The sequence below is a fragment of the Scyliorhinus canicula genome, chromosome 4 (assembly GCF_902713615.1).
Source record: "Scyliorhinus canicula chromosome 4, sScyCan1.1, whole genome shotgun sequence".
Taxonomy (NCBI): Eukaryota; Metazoa; Chordata; class Chondrichthyes; order Carcharhiniformes; family Scyliorhinidae; genus Scyliorhinus; species Scyliorhinus canicula.
Window position 1 is genome coordinate 65,818,114 of NC_052149.1, and position 16,832 is coordinate 65,834,945.

General features: G+C 43.8%; 1 protein-coding gene across 3 annotated transcripts; it reads left to right on the forward strand.

Moving 5' to 3' along the window:
• Positions 1–3,262: 3,262 nt before the first annotated feature.
• cpt2 (carnitine palmitoyltransferase 2) lies at positions 3,263–13,317 on the forward strand. 3 transcript variants are annotated; one of them, XM_038794376.1, is made up of 6 exons: positions 3,263–3,544; positions 7,220–7,300; positions 8,335–8,441; positions 8,929–9,103; positions 9,454–10,646; positions 12,490–13,317. In XM_038794376.1, the coding sequence occupies exons 1-6, from the start codon at positions 3,297–3,299 to the stop codon at positions 12,819–12,821; spliced, it is 2,136 nt and encodes a 711-aa protein (XP_038650304.1). In that variant the 5' UTR covers positions 3,263–3,296; the 3' UTR covers positions 12,822–13,317. The 3 variants fall into 3 exon arrangements, with proteins under 3 accessions (XP_038650304.1, XP_038650305.1, XP_038650306.1); XM_038794378.1 differs by lacking the exon at positions 3,263–3,544 and adding an exon at positions 3,563–3,854; XM_038794377.1 differs by lacking the exon at positions 8,929–9,103 and having other exon boundaries at positions 3,271–3,544; positions 9,342–10,646.
• The last annotated feature ends 3,515 nt before the right edge of the window (positions 13,318–16,832 follow it).

Genomic DNA, 16,832 nt, shown 5'->3' on the forward strand with positions numbered 1-16,832 from the left:
CCAAGTACGGGTATGTAGCCCGCAACCTGTACTGGTCCACCATTCGGTCCATCGTTCTCTGAAAAACCGAGACCCCATTAGTGACGCCAAAAGGGACCCTGAGGAAGTGGATGAGCCGGCCAGCTGCTTCGAAGGCAGTGTAGTGGCGCTCTCCCGGGCGGATTGGGAGCTGGTAGTAGTTCGACGTCAGATCAACCGTTGACAACACCCAGTACTGCGCGATCTGCTTGACCATCTCCGCTATGCAGGGGAGGGGGTATGTGTCCAGTTGCGTGAACCGGTTAATGGTCTGGCTGCAGTCCACAACCATCCGATTCTTTTCCCCGGTCCAGCCGACCACCACTTGTGCTCTCCAGGGGCTGTTGCTGGCCTCGATGATCCCTTCCTTCAAAAGTCGCTGGACCTCCGACTTGATAAAAATCATGTTTTGGGAACTGTACCGCCTGCTTCTGGTGGTGACAGGCTTACAGTCGGGAGTGAGGTTCACAAAATGTGAAGGGAGGGGACCTTGAGGGTCGCGAGGCTGCCTACCGTGAGGGGGGTAAGGGTCCACCGAACTGTAGGGTCAGGCTTCGGTGATTGCATTGGAAGTCTAATCCAAGCAGTAGGGGGGCGCAGAGGTGAGGGAGGACGTACAGCTTAAAACGAGCATACTCGGCGCCCTGCATCGCGAGGTTAGCGATACAGTACCCCCGGATCTGGACCGAGTGGGATCCGGAGGCAAGGGAGATTGTTTTGGGATGCGGGGTATATGTGAAGGGAGCAGCATCTTACCGTGTCAGGGTGAACAAAGCTCTCCGTGCCCCCGGAGTCGAAAAGACAGGGGGTCTCATGCCCGTTGACCCGGATGGCCATCATGGAATTTTTCAGGTGCTTTGGCTGCGACTGGTCGAGGGTGACTGCGCCAAGTTGCGGGTAGCCTGTGTGGTCGGCGGTATCATAAAATAGCGGACCCCATGAGTCACACATGTCGGGCTGGGTCGAAGATGGCAACTAAGATGGCCGCCCTCATCGGTCGCACGTGTCAGCCGGTGCCAGCGGCCAAGGTGGCGGCCCCCATGAGTCGCACGTGTCGGTCGGTGTTGGAGCCGGCAGCCAAGATGGCGGCCCCCATGAGTCGCAGGCGGCCGATGGCGCACCTGAAGGGGGCGTTCCCGGCTGGCACGCAGCCACATTGCGGGGTCTGCGGGCCTGTGAGTCCATGGGTCGGGCCTGGTGAGTTTTCAACTTCTGGGCTTTAGGTCGGCCCAGACAGACTCTGGCGAAGTGTCACTTTTGCCATAGTCGCTGCGTGTCGCTGTGCGGGCTGGACAATGCTGCCGGGGGTGTTGACCCTGGTCGCAGAAGTAGCACTGCGGTTCCCTGGTCTGGACGGGCAGCCGTGCGGTACAGGTCTGTGACATAGACGGGTCCGATGTGGGCCGTGACGATGGTGTCCACGAGGGGTTCGCCGGGTCCGCGGGGAACGCACTGAGGCTCTGGTAGGCCACCTCTAATGAGGTGGCTAGTTTTACCGTGTCCCGCAGGTCAGTGGTCCTGTTTTCCAGCAGGCGCTGCCTGATATAGTTCGATCAGACCCCAGCCACGTAAGTGTCCTGAATCTGTAGCTTCATGTGCTCCTCCGCCGTCACATCCCGATAGTTGCCGTTCCTTGCGAGTAGGGTCAGGTTTTCCAGGTACTCGTCCAGCGATTCCCCGGCATGTTGATGGCGAGTAGTGAGGAGGTGCAGCGCGAACACCTCGTTTACGGGCTTCACGAAATTCGCCTTGAGGGTCGCGACCGCCGCCTCGTACGTGGCAGCTTTCTCTATCATCACGGAGATTCGATGGCTCACCCGAGTGTGAAGGAGTTGCAGCATGAGGGTTTCAGAGGGAGGCATTGCGGAGGAGTCGAGGTAGGCCTCGAAACAGCGAAGCCAATTTTCGAAGATCTCCTTGGCCTCTGTCGCTCGCGCGTCGAGCTCGAGTTTATCTGGCTTTAGAGCGGCTTCCATGGTGCTGTCGCTGGATAATAAATTGTTCTACTGTCAATTCACTATGAGACATGAGAACGAGTGAATATAAGGCTTTATTATCCAGGAACTCGCCTGCCAGTGTCTGCTGTACAAATGAGTGCCACCCACAGGTGGCCGGTCTATATATCGCACCGGGGAGGGCGGAGCCCACCGGGTTCTAGTACAAGGTCATCGGTCACAGCACTATCCAGACAATTCATGAATTAGGTGAATACATTCACCACAGCACTGAACAGGGCGAACTCCACCTCCACATGCGCAGGACTCAGTCTAATGCAGTTTCAGATGCTGCACAGAGCATACCTAACCAGAACCCGAATGAGTAGGTTCTTTCCAGAGGTGGAGGACAATTGCGAATGGTGCCAGACTTGCCAGGTACCTGACAAGCAGTGTCCAGGGTTGTGAGAATGAGGGTAGAGCCATGCCCAAAGGTGGCGGTCTGCATGGTCTCAGATTGGGCAGAACTCTTCATTGGGAGGGTGGCCGATGCCCCAGCCTATGCCTTCCTGACCACCTGCCAGAGAATCCTGCTCGGCTGGCGATTGGCAGCACCACCCAAGGCTGCAGACTGGCTGTCCGACCTGGCAGAATTTTTCAGGCGGGAGAAAATAAAATTTGCCATGAGGGTCGGAAGAAGGCTTCCACGTCACAAACACGTTCCAAGATCTGTTTGTAGCCAGAAACCAATAGAGTAAGGTGGGGGAGTGGGAAGGGGGGGGGGGGGGAGAGAAGGGGGTGCAGGTAAGGAAAATTAGAGAGTCAAGGGACTAAAACTGTAGGTGGGCATCTGTAAATACACGCTGGGGCCAAATTTGGAATTGCAACAAAGGTACGCCGACCAAAGCGGGGTCATGGCCAAAGCAGGAGGGAAAGCAACTGTATGTAAATATCTGTGCTGACTTCTGCCTGTTTTTAACAAACCTTTTTATTTCCTGCTCGGTTTTTTCCCTCCTCTTTCCATTACAATTATGTAAAGTGTAACATACAAGTGTGAAATATAAAATGTGAAAACCCAATAAAAACACTTTAAAAAGTTTCAATGACCAAACAGTATTTCCTACAATTTGTCTGTAACTAATGGGTCTGTCACTTGCGAGCTGGTATTTGGCTATTTGTTTGTAATTCCTGCTACACAACCCAGGCTGTGGGGAGAGGTGATCTGCCCACACTTCACCCGGGTTTATCAGAGAAGGAGCTGCTCTCTCGCCCTCTGCTCGTTGGTTTTGAACTTGCCGCCAGCTGGTGCGTTTTGTCCTCACTTCCCCCGGCAGTGCGAGTATTATGGGATGTTCAGTGGGCGGCACTCTCTCCCGGACGGAGGTTGATGGGATTTCCGAGGAGTTCTCGCTGGAAAGGTGTTTGCGGGTTCCGAAAGCAATGGCTGTTCTACTGGGAGCTTCCACACTCAGTAAGCTGGGCAGGGCCGGCACGCTGACCCTGATCCGCAACAGCAGCAGCTCCAGTCCAGACCTCGACTATCTGCACAAGAGCATCGTGCCCACCAACCATTTCCAAAAGAGTCTGCCGCGGTCAGTGTCAAAGTCCACCTTTCTCCTGCTAGTGGGACTAACCTCCATTCTCTCTGGCAGGTTGCTGGGTGAAAGATCATCTTGTAAACCTGTGATTGCAACACCGGCTGCTCCAAAAACTGCTGCTTAACGCCACCGCAGAATGAGTTTGCAAAAAAAAAGTTTCACCACCGGCTGGAGGGTGATTCCTGCACCAGTCAGCTGTAGTTTGAATGGATTGTGGTTTGAATGGATGTTTGCTGGCACATTCCCATTGCTGGAAGCCTATTTTGATGCTTATCAGCAGTTAACTGCTTACAAACCGGTGTAGGTAGGTGTTCTGGTCAGCTTGGATCTGGCATGTTTCTCTTGTGGGGACCATGAATTGGATTCAATTTGAATTTGAATTGTTTTTTGGAGCAAGTAAATGGATTAAGGGCTTGCCCTGTCCAGGCAGTATAGTCTTTGTAATTCTGAGAAATATATATTTTTTAACTTTACAAAGATGTTATCCCAGTTTAAATTAATTCACCAGATAGGGCAGCACGGTGGTGTGAGTGGTTAGCATGGTTGCCTCACGGCACAGAGGTCCCAAGTTTGATTCCAGCTTCGGGTCACTGTTTGTGTGGAGTTTGCACATTCTCCCCATGTTTGCTTTAGTTTCGCCCCCACAACCCAAAAGATGTGCATGGTAGGTGGATTGGCCACGCTAAATTGCCCCTTAATTGGAAAAAATGAATTGGATACTCTAAATTTATTTTAAAAAGTTAATTCGCAAGATGTGAGTATGGCTGTCAAGGCCAGCGTCTGTTGCCCAGAGCTAAGTGCTCTTGAGAAAATGATGATGAGCTGCATTAAACCGCTGCAGTCCATGTGGTGTACCTCTGACCAGGTTTTTGATAATTTGCTCTAATGGCTCAGAGTTGTATTTCATTTTATAATGCCGCTGAGAAGTCCCTAGGGCGATATATTCTGCTCAAGGTGCCGAACAAAGAAAAGTTGTTCTTCTGCAGATACTCAGTGCTGTTAGGATGTTGCAGGATATTGACCCAGTGATGATTAAGGACCAGCGATGTATTTTTGAACCAGGATGATGTGAGAGTTACAGCTGGCTGTTCTGATGTGCCTGTTGCTCTTGGCCAAGGGGGCAGAGGTTGTTGCAGATTTGTGAAACTTGGGTTTCCAATGAATCTTTTTGCTGGTTGTAGATTTCGCTTGTGACATTGGCCTGAAGCTGCTAATTTTAATTGGAAGCATATTTATATCAACAGCCTTAATTCATAGCCGTTTTAGGATAATCAAATGACCAAGGTGCTTCACAGGAGTGCTAGAAAGCAAAATTAGACACTGAGCAGCATGCACCAATATTAGGGCAGATAACTTCACAGAATTACTACTTTACAGATGGGCACAATTCAGAGAACTTTCTTCCTGAACATTCTTCCTTTGCAGATATCAATTCAATTCCCTCTTGAATGCCTCTGTTGAACCTACCTCCACCACACACAGGTCGTGCACTACAGTTCATAACCACTCGCTGTGCAAATAAGTCCTCATGTCGATATTACGTGTAAAATTAAAGCTTTCCTCATGTCAGTATTACTTCTAATAATAAGTCGGTTGGTTAGCTCAGTTGGACAGTTGACTTGTGTTGCGGAGCGATGCCAACAGCGTGGGTTCAGTTCCTGCACCAGCTGAGGTTCCTCCTCAACCTCTCCTGAGGTGGTGAGCCTCAGGTTAAATCACCACCAGTCCACTGTCTCAAATACAAGGGGAAAGCAGCCTATAGTCCTCTGGGACTATGGTGACTTTCATGATGGAGGTAGGTTTTGAGTGGTGTCTTGAAAAAAAGTATCAGAGGTGATCTTACTGAAACATAAGATTCTGAGGGGGCTTGACAGCGTAGATACTGAGAGATTTATTCCCCTTTGTGGGGAATCTGCAACTGGGGTTTTCAGAATGAGGGACTTGCCCATTTAAAACAGAATTTCTCCTGAGGTTTGTGAATCTTTGGATTTTTTTTACCCTTGAGGTTGAGTCACCGAATACATTTAAGACTGAAACAGACATTGTTTTGAACTATAGGGGAGTCAAAGGAAAACAGGTAGGAAAGTGGAGTAAATGCCACAATCAGGTCAACCATGATCATGTTGTGTGGTGAAGTAGGCACAAGGGTATGTATGGCCTATTACTGCTCTTATTTCTCAATGTGAGACTCACAATGTGATTATACATGTGTTATTACCAGAAAACAATATGTTATTTAAAATGTATACTAAAAGGTTGATTTTGATGCAACGTGATAAAGAGCCCTGGTTAATCAATGTTGGAAATATATAAGATGCTACAAGAAAACAAGGTGTTCCCTTATGTGTCTCTTCATGGAAACCTAGTGATGCTATGAGTTGATTAGATGTCTGACTTTCCATGTCATGTTTGGGGTCATATCTAATCCGAAAAACAGGATAAGCATCCAGTTTGAGATGGGTTTAATATTTAAATCGACTTCTTAAAAAGAAATGTGGCACTAATTGCATTCAAATGGTACTGTTCCTGATATTCACCATTTATTGCAGAAAAAAAAAACAAGGAAATTTATTTGGCCCAATTCTGTTATCAATGATGTCTCTCAATTCGTATTTAAACTTGATTTACAAACTGAAGTCCTTGGGATATATTCCAAAGCTAATCTATAAACTGCCTCCCTTCTATGTAAAGAAGTCTCACTTTCCAGTTCTAGTGGCTGAGGTAAAGGGCCTTTTGCTCAGGGTTCTGCAGTTCCCATTCCTTGTAGAGGTTAATGAAAGCAGCATATGGACTGGATGCCTTTTAAGCTTCTGAATGTTTTTGCATACCCCCAACGTGTCGCTGCAACCCCACCACGACCTCTTCAACACAAGACTCTCAGCTGAGAGGGAGGAATCTTGTGTCTTAATACTAGTTAGAAACCTATACAAATTAGAAAGACTACTGTCTTGGGGATTGGGAAAATGTTGCATTGTAGTTGGAAAAGCTATTGTGAGGCAAATTGACAACTATACAAGGAATTAACCTGTATCCATCATGCTATCCCTGATTAGCTTATATTTGCTATTTGAAATAGAGATTTTCCATTCTCCAGTATCTATAATTCTCTCCCTTTAAGTTAGAAGATGTCTAATAACACACAAGATCTCCCAATACACTTAGGCTTGCACAGTAATTCATAATTTATCAACTGTGGGATGTCATTACATTGTAAGATGATTTATTTTGCCATCTGTTGATGTGATGCTATTTAAATAGTTAAAACAAGTTAGATCTAATGTTTAAATTATCTTTCTGTAAATGTGACCATCAAATTTCAGCTATGAAATGGAGCATGCAACTGAAGACTTAATGTTATTTGCAATTATAACCCCCGGGTCATGATGTTCCAGTTGGTACGTCAAACAATATTATAAAGGAAAGAATTGCATTCTACTGTATATGTTATAACGCGGGAGAATTTTTGATGATCTAACTCCAGTCTGTCACTAGTGTGGCTAATGTTGTTAAGGTGTAATGTTATATATAGCTGTTTGCATGAAGATAATAAATTATGTAAATAGAAAGATTTCCCTTGTACCTATACCTAGCAATCTATTCGTTTTTGTCACCCTGCAGGTATAGGCTATACTGGTAATCTATTTTCTAACCCTTCATTTTAATCCAAAGGTTACCAATTCCAAAACTGCAGGATACAATGCAGCGTTACCTGACTGCACAGAGACCACTTTTAGATATTGACCAGTATAGGTAAGTAAACAGATAACTGAATGTCAGATGGCCAATATTTTAGTATTGTTTTTACTAGTTACAATAGTTGATTAATTCAATAAATGTTTGAATTAAAAACATAAAGCATGGCAATATAGTATCTTGTACAGAATGACGATAGACAGGCAGAGATTATCCAGAAATTCTACATTTTTATAACTTGAATTAAAATCTTGTTGGCGGTTTGTTACTTGAAAAATTAACATTGTGCTGTTATGAAACTTTGCTGTAAACTTTCACTTGTTGTGCTATTCAATTAGTGCATGATACTTATTGTAAATTGTTACTGATAAACTTTTGTTCTTCTTTGAAATTATCAACAATGCTGGAAAACACCAGTTATCAATTAGGGTTGTGGAGTGGTAGGTAGAATGCAGATTATATTTCCAGATTTCTGTGGTTCAGTCAGATATTGCTGAAAAGAGTTGAGACTTCCCTGCAGGGGAGAGCGGGATCATTTGAGTACCGATTTTTTTTTTTTCCCCAAAGGGGCAATTTAGCATGGCCAATCCATTTACCCTGCACAGCTTTTTAGGTTGTGGTGGTGAGACCTACACAAACACGGGGAGAATATGCAAAACAATTCATTTAAAAAGAAAAATTATTTCCGATTGGCCATTGGCAGCATTGTAGCACCTGGAGTACATGTGGAAAATACACTGTAGGATTTGAGTTCCACATCAAGAAGGTTTTGCTACTGAGTACGCATTAACACTCACTTCTCTTGAGTTGAAAGGTTATGGAATAAAGCCACACTTCTTGAGCATATATTGTAGGCTGCCACATCAATGCATTACTCTGGAAGTGGAGCAGTAATCGAGTTTATGATGTTTCTTCAACCACACATATCTCTGAATCCAGATCTTGCCTCAGTGTGATTTTAGATTTGCCACAGCTGATGATTAACAATTCTGGGCAAATTAAATAATTCATCTCCACTTAAACGGCATTGACCTCTTGGTCAAGCTGGTATTAAATACCTGTTCACATTTTGATGGTCTTTCCTATTGTAGGAGAACTGAACAGTTGGCTCAAGATTTCGAAAAGGGAATTGGTAACCAGCTGCATGAAGAGCTTGTGACCCAGGACAAACGAAACAAACATACCAGTTACATTTCGGGTGAGATCCACAAACCATTTATTTGACTTGCAAGAGCAAGGGTAAAGACAGAACTGAAATATACCAAACTCCACGACCTGCACACAGGAAAAAGTCTGATTACTTTCTTGGTTTAGGAAAGACGCCTGTCAGTGCCTTTACTCCTCCACTATCATAGCTGGAAAAATATGTACAGAATTAAATGTCTATTTGCTGTAATATTTATCATGTTCTTTTTGCCAACGTGATGCAAATCTATTGGTTGAAATAAGTTGCCATGAACCAAGTAAAAAATATTTAATTTTGCAAAATAATGCAGCCAATTATCTTTTCTCATAAACTTTCCTTGTAATTCTCCTTAGTCGTGTGCTAAATTATGTGAATTATTGCAGCTACTCTATATCTATCCCAATGATATATTGGATAACTGCAATGGAAAAACTGTGGTGCTGAATCATGCGAATAGAAGTTCGATTTCTGCTGTTATGTTTGTTGCTCTTTTGGGTAGAAGTACCACAATTGACCTTGGCATCCCTGACCCAGGATAGAGAAAAGTCTGCCAAAGTCAGATTTTCTAACCAGCCAGTGATCCATGGTGAAAATAATTTATGGGCCATGAACGAGGGCACGATCAAATTCAACTGTGAAGTTTGCCAATTAAATCTCCTGCCAACACTCAACAGGTTCGTACGTGTAGCAGAATAGCTGCTAGTTACTGGAGGAATTACAATGTCTGTGGAGCATTACCGCAGTATCTGTCACTATCTTCGTGAAAGACGAAGATGGTGAAAAAAAATAACCTGGATAAGAAAATTACAATATTCATTATGGGACATGCTATCTATTATAAAGATAAAATATATATTTCAATGCCGAATAGTCAGTGCTTTTAGAATCTTTTCTTTCCCCCTATTTCTTTAGGACCATGGTTTGATATGTACCTCTCTGCACGTGAACCAGTCGTCCTGAATTATAACCCTTTTGTGTCTTTTCATCCTGATCCAAACCCCGCAAACAACAATCCGCTTATCAGAGCGACCAACATGACTGTGTCTGTACTTCGTTTCATGAAGACCTTGCGAGCTGGCTTATTGGAACCTGAAATTTTTCATCTCAATCCTGCTAAAAGTGACACATCTCAATTTAGGAACATCATTCGATTTGTTCCTGCTTCCATTTCATGGTACGGAGCCTACATGGTTAATGCCTACCCACTTGATATGTCTCAGTACTACAGACTCTTCAACACCACTCGTATTCCCAAACCAGTTCAGGATGAGTTGCTTACTGATGACAGTGCCAAACACTTGCTGGTGATGAGAAATGGCCATTTCTATACATTTGACGTTATTGATCAGGATGGAAGAATCACAAAGGCTTCTGAAATCCAGGCCCACTTCAAGTATATTTTGTCTGATCCCAGGCCCCCTCCTGAATTTTGTCTTGGATACTTGACAAGTGAAAATCGTGATACTTGGTCTTTGCTAAGACATAGCCTACTGGAGGCTGGGAATGCACAGGTGCTGAATAAAATAGATACAGCTATCTTCTGTATTTGCCTTGATGATATGACTGTGACAGACCACCTAGAGCTCGCCCACAACATGCTTCATGGAAATGGCCTCAATCGTTGGTTTGATAAATCTTTCAGCATTATACTAACCAAAGATGGCAATGCAGCTATTAACTTTGAGCACTCGTGGGGTGATGGTGTGGCTGTCCTACGTTTAATGAATGAAACTTTCAAAGACACGACCCAGAGGCCTGCAATTTCAGCCACTACGTTACCTGCAGCAGTCGACTCCTCTCAGGCAGTGCAGAAGCTCGATTTTAAACTCAATGACGTTCTGAAATCGGGTATTTCAAGCTCCAGACAAAAATTTGATGCTTCAGTGAGCACCTTGTCTATCGATGCACTGGAGTTCAAAAAAGGTGGGAAGGAGTTTCTGAAAAAGCAAAACCTCAGTCCCGATGCAGTTGCGCAGCTCTCTTTTCAGATGGGGTTTTTGAGACAGTATGACAAAACGGTCGCCACCTATGAGTCATGCAGCACTGCGGCATTTAAACATGGTCGTACGGAAACCATCCGCCCTGCCACCATTTACACAAAGAAGTGCTGTGAGGCATTTGTGAAGGAGTCGTCAAAACACAGCACCTCAGACTTGCGGACAATGATAGACGAGTGTTCCAAGTATCATGGGCAGCTGACCAGAGAGGCTGCAATGGGTAAGTCCAGGTCTTCCCATAGGCTTTGATTGTCTTATCGTATAATTTTCTATTTGTATTCTTCCCTGCTGAAGGGCTTAATTTTCTCATGTTTGCTGTCAGCATTCAAATATCGGGGCCTTTCTTACTGTTAAGCATGGGCATGCAGCCTGTGTCCAAATGCAGGAAGACCTGGACAATATTCAGGCTTGGGCTGATAAGTGGCAAGCAACATTCTCGCCTGGAACTTGTGTGGCGATCACTATCTGCAACAAGAGAGAATCTAACTACCCTTGTCATTCAATTAATTACTATCGCTGAATCCCCCACTATCTCCATCCGGGGGTGGGAGGGTTACCATTGACCAGAAATTAAACTGAACCAGCCATATACTGTCACTGTAAGGGTAAGTCAGAGGCTGGGAATTCTGCAGCGCGTACCTCACCTCCTAACTCCCCAAGGTCTGTCCATCATCTACAAGGTAGGTGTGTGATGGAATACTTTCCCATTGCCTGGATGAGTGCAGCTCCAACAACACTTGACACCATCCAGGAAAAAGTAGCCCACTTTTTTCGCATCCTGTTCACTGTCTTAAACATTTACTCTCTCCACCATTGATGCACGGTGGCAGCACTGTGTACCATCTACAGGATGCACTGCAGCAGCTCACCATGGCTTCTTCGACAGAATCTGTAAAGGACACAGGCAGCAAATGCATGGGAAAACCATTACCTGCAAGTTCCCTTCCAAGTCACTCGCAATCCTGACTTGGCAATGTATCGCTGTTCCTTCACTATCGCTGCATCAAAATCCTGGAACTCCCTAACTTCACTGTTAATGTACCTACACCACATGGATTGGTGCGGTTCAAGAAGTTAGCCACCATCACCTTCTCAAGGGCAACTAGAGATGGGCAATAAATGCTGGCCTAGTCAATAAAGCCCGGGTGAAAGAAGAAAAAAGACCAAATTCTCCCCATAAAATTCTACTGCCGCAAGGGAGGACATTTGGTTCATCCTGTATGTGCTGGTTCTTTGACGTTGCTAATCCATTAGTTCCTTTCCCTTTAATTTTTAATTCCCTTTTACAATAGGATTCACAAGGTAGTAATAAAGCGGGGTGATTTTTACCTTCTCTAGCTCAGCAGTTGCTTTCTGATTTATGCAGTAACTTTAATAACTAAAGAAGTCATGGGTAGTACTTTCTGATTAAAATACATCACCGACCCCCTCCCTCATCTGGGAGAAAAATTGTAGCCTATTAGGTGTGTCCCTGACAGGAAAAAAAAATCATCCAATCAACAGCCTCAGAACGCTATGAACAAATGATGCTCCTGAACTAGCAGATGGTACCTTTGCTCCCCTTCATTTCCCCAAATGTTTCTAATCTTCATTAAGGCATACCTCGCCACTTTCAAATTAACCCATAAGCAACAAATAAGATGTAGGCGCTATTAACGTAATGGAGGACACGGAAATCTGAGCCCCACTCTTTGCAGTTTGGTGGCTGTTCTGTGGGATGGGAACTCTTTGTGTGCAAGATTCTTGGGGATTTACAACACATACCACTGCACCGACCAGTAACTTGTTCCATGGGTTTCCTATTCCCTGGGTCAAAATTAATAACCTGGGACCCATGTTTAATTTGTTAAACTGAGAATCATTCTTGTGGCCCTCTTCTGAATGTTTTCCATAGCCTCAACAAACACCTACCCTGCGATCCTCCAAAAGTGGACCCCATGTTGTCAAGTCTTGTACAAGGACAAAATGGCATGATTAATTTTATACTTGATAGATCATAAGGTAAAAGTATTCAAATGTATCTATTGAAAGCATTGGTCATTATTTCTTCCTTTTCTCAACAGCTAAGGGATTTGACCGCCATTTGTTTGCTTTACGTTACTTAGCAAAATCTAAAGGAATGGCTCAACCAGAACTATTTCAAGACCCATCATATATTCAAATCAACCATAACATTCTTTCCACCAGTACTCTCACTAGTCCTGCCATCCAGTTAGGGGGCTTTGCGCCTGTTGTTCCTGATGGCTTTGGTGTGGGTTACGGTATCCATGATCACTGGATAGGCTACATCATCTCAAGCTATGCTGCTCGAGACGTTAAGGAATTCCTCAAGTGTGTGAACAAAAGCCTGGATGATATTTTTGACGTGTTAGAAGGACGACCAATCAGCATCTGAGTTACATGAGTTTAAAGAATGGAAGTGGATCAGTAGCAATGATAGCCCTCTGTAATTATTGAACCCATGCATCTGTAAGCACTGGTATAATGTTGTTACTAAGTTGTTCAGTATATTAGAGAAAAAATTATAATTGAATCAATATGCAGTGATTGAAAGATAGGGTACACATCGGACACTGGCAATCTATCACTAGTCTAGGTCAAATATTAATCAAGTGAAAGTCTCCTTATATGCTGGCTATAAGGTTGTCTCTGAAATGAGTATGGGCCCAAAAAAATTTAGTCTTTAATGACAATTTGTCATTCTCCATAAAGTGATCACATAAACATAACACTGATGCAATATATGTGCTGTCTTGGAGTGAAAGGAAATTACTGTGAACATTCATGCTACATCTGATATGGAAGTACTTGATAACACAAGTTGGTTGAAATGGCGAGTGTTTTAATCCTGAGCAATAAAATCTCACCTTGCTGAGCACAAGATTTAATTATTTTAATTTTGTGATGTGCTTCTTGTCCAGTACTCTTAATTGATCACTTCAATTTGCTCATGTGACTGATCCATAACCATCATTGTTTTATTGCTATCAAGCTGAAAATGCTATTCAGCCATGACCTGTGAACATTTAATACATCCTCGATTACATTTTATTCAAATCCTAGTTAAAGCTCTTGGTGAAAGGAAGATACCAAAGTACATTAGTGCTAATTCATATTCAATATAAATTTTAACTTTAATAGATTATGATTTTTAAATCTATGACTTTTTTTGGACAATATTTACTCAGGTGCGATTCTCCAACCACGTGCGTTCAAGCAAGAGCACAACGTGGCCGTAGAATCCTGGGAGAACCCTCCAGTGTGTCTTCCAGCACCTCCACGCCTCGCGGATTCACCCAAGTCCTGCAAGACGTCGGAGTCGGAACTCCACCCAAAACGATGGGATAAAACAACGTTCCCGGAAGTAGGTCTTGTACCTACTTACGACCTACCTGCCTGAGATCCACCAGCCTCCATCGATTCAGCGGCCTTCCCAGGGATGCTGCAACTCAGTGCCGATCAGTGCTAGTCCATACAAATGTGGACCAGACGGAACGGCACCCAGGGATCTCCCGAGCCATCGGAGACCCCTGGATGGTCAGGGATAGTGCATAGTGGCCCCCTGGCCCTCTATCTGGAACTTGGGCACTATGGAACTGCCCAGCTGGCATCTTGGCACTGCCATCCTGGCACGGTCAAGCTGGCTGGAGCATTGCATGGGTGGTACTGCCAAGGGCCAGGGGTGGCCATGCCCATGAAAGTGGGTGGACGGGGGTTTAAAGGGTGGGGTGTGCAGGGCAGTTAAGTAGGGACCTCTGGGAGGTTGGGGGTGATGGTCCTTGAAGGGAGGGTGTGCTGTAAGGGGGGCTTGGGGGAGCCTGAAGAGAGGGGGCGGGGGTTCAGGGAACCCATAACAGGGTGTCCTCACTTGGGGTTTGTGGGGTTGTGTCCATGTGTGTGGGGTTGTCATTTCCCATGATGTGGGTCCCACAAGCTCACTTGGAGAGATCAGGGCACCCTTTCAAAATGGCGGTCCAATCTGCATTCAGCTCCCTGTGCTAAAACAAATGTGGGCTAAACCAGTGCGAAACTTTACAGAAACCAAATGTCATTGAATAGCAGTAGGGAACTCCCTGAAAAAAACCACCACAAATTAACTTAGAATCTCCTGGTGAGAATTACGCCCCTCAATTCTTTTACTACCAACACAGTGCTGTAATACCTGTTCGGAAATTTTGGGTAAACATTACTTAATGTGGTTTAAACTTTAAATTCACTATGCATTCTATCGCGTTAATATTGGAACTACTTGGTAACCCTTCTTATGAAGGATAATTTTTACGTTTTAGTTTAATGATGCAGTAGATTTGATCAAATTTCACTTTTGAAAGTTTCTAAGCATTGCGGGTGAAATGTTCTGTTTAATTATGCAACCTCAATGCAATTTGAGTAGTTTGCATTGTGTTCATTTTCTATTTGAATCAGCAACCTGATTGTTTAAGTCATGTACCAAATGATTGTCATGTTTCAAGTTAAGCTGAATAATTTTTTTAAATTAAACTAGACTAACTTTGGTATTTTTTACAGCAAAAATATAAAGGTTCTAATTTAATATGTTAATCAGTTTTGAAATTAAACCAAAAATAAAGTCACTCAACGTTTGCAAGAGTCCTTCCTGTTTATTTCCTTTGTTCCCATCTCTTATTTTATTTTTTTTGGTCCATGGACCCAAAATCAGAATGTGCTTTTCAGCAGATGACTGCTTGCCATGACAGGGTGTTCCTAGGTTTTGTATTTTGGAGAGGAGAAACCACACTCGTCGGTGCAGAGTAAATATTAATGAAAATGAAATGAAAATCACTTATTATCACAAGTAGGCTTCAAATGAAATTACAGTGAAAAGCCCCTAGTCGCTACATTCCGGCGCCTGTTCGGGGAGACTGGTACAGGAATGGAACCGTGCTACTGGCCTGCTTGGTTTTGGAGGAAGTCTGTTCGATTGGTTGGCTGACAACCTATGGGTTGGCCAGGAGGTGTTCTGCCTGACAACAGTCAGTGATCGGTTCCTCCATGATGCTTTCTGAGAGAACTTTCCAGAAGCCTCTGGACCCTTGAAGGAAGAAGAGCTACGTTTTTCCCTCTCTCTGTGCCAGTTGCCTGCTGTCTCCCTGAGTCTGCCGTGAAGATCGTTACAAGTTGAAGGAAAAGAAAGTATCCAACTGAAGGCCTAACCTTGGGAAAGAAACCAACTGGAAGACATTCATTGAAATCAAAGATCCGTATCATTTTATTTTATTTATATTTACCTCTCAACCTTTTTCCCTCTGCTGTTTGTCTGCGTGTATGGAGAGTGGTGGAGTGGGGAGTTAGAAAGGGGAGGGGGTGGGAATCAGATAGTAGATAGCCGTTGTATTTTTTTGCCTATTGTAACTAGTTATAGTTAAAGGGTTACTTGTGATAAAATTTACAAACCTGATGACTGATCAATTTAACTCAACCAAAGCTATGGGTATTAATATAAAATTTTATCTCACCTGTGTTACATCTCTGGGTCAAGTGGGACTGGAATTGAACGCACTAGCCTAGGGTGTTGTATCATCTTTGTATTGGGGTTTTCTTGTCTCTCTCAATCTGAAATTATCTTCTGTGCTTAGTTATGATTTGACCACATTAAAATAATTAGAAAATAATTTACTAGGAATTTCCTCAATCCTAATCAGTATCTAGCACTGTTATTTCTAAGGTTTGATGAAAATCCTATTTGTGCAAGTAAATCTATGCCAGTATGGATTTGTTAAAGACAATTTATAATTGACTAATTTGATTAGGTTTATGATGACGTAATAGGGAGGACTGATATGGGTAATAGGATTGATGTGGTGTACACGGACCCCCAATAGATGTTTATGAGGAGGTAATAGGGAAGACTGATGTGGGTAATGGGTCTGATGTGGTGTCCACGGACTTCCAAAAGATATTTGATGCCTCATAACAGATGAATCTGTCCATTAAAAATAAAGCTCAATGGAATAAAAGAAACAGGTGTATCTGTCCATTAAAAATAAAGCCCAATGGAATAAAAGAAATACTGGCAACAAAGTTATGAATTTGGAGGAGTGACAGGAAATAGTGGTGAATGATTTTTTAATAATGCGTTCCTCCAGGGTTAGCGGTTAGGACAATTGCTTTTCCTGATCTATGTTAATAATCTACATTTGAGTTTACACATTCAAAATTAGTGGATGACGAAACTTGCGATGTATTGTGAACTGTGAGGAGGTTAGTGATACACTTCAAGAGGTCAAAAACAGACTGGTGGAATGGGTGGGCATCTGGTGGATGAAATTCATTGCAGACAACTGTTAAGTTATTCATGTTGGTAGGACTGACAAGAATAAGCAACACAAAGGATACCACTGTAAAAGGGGGTGCAAGAACTGGGACTGTGGGTGTATGTGCACAAATT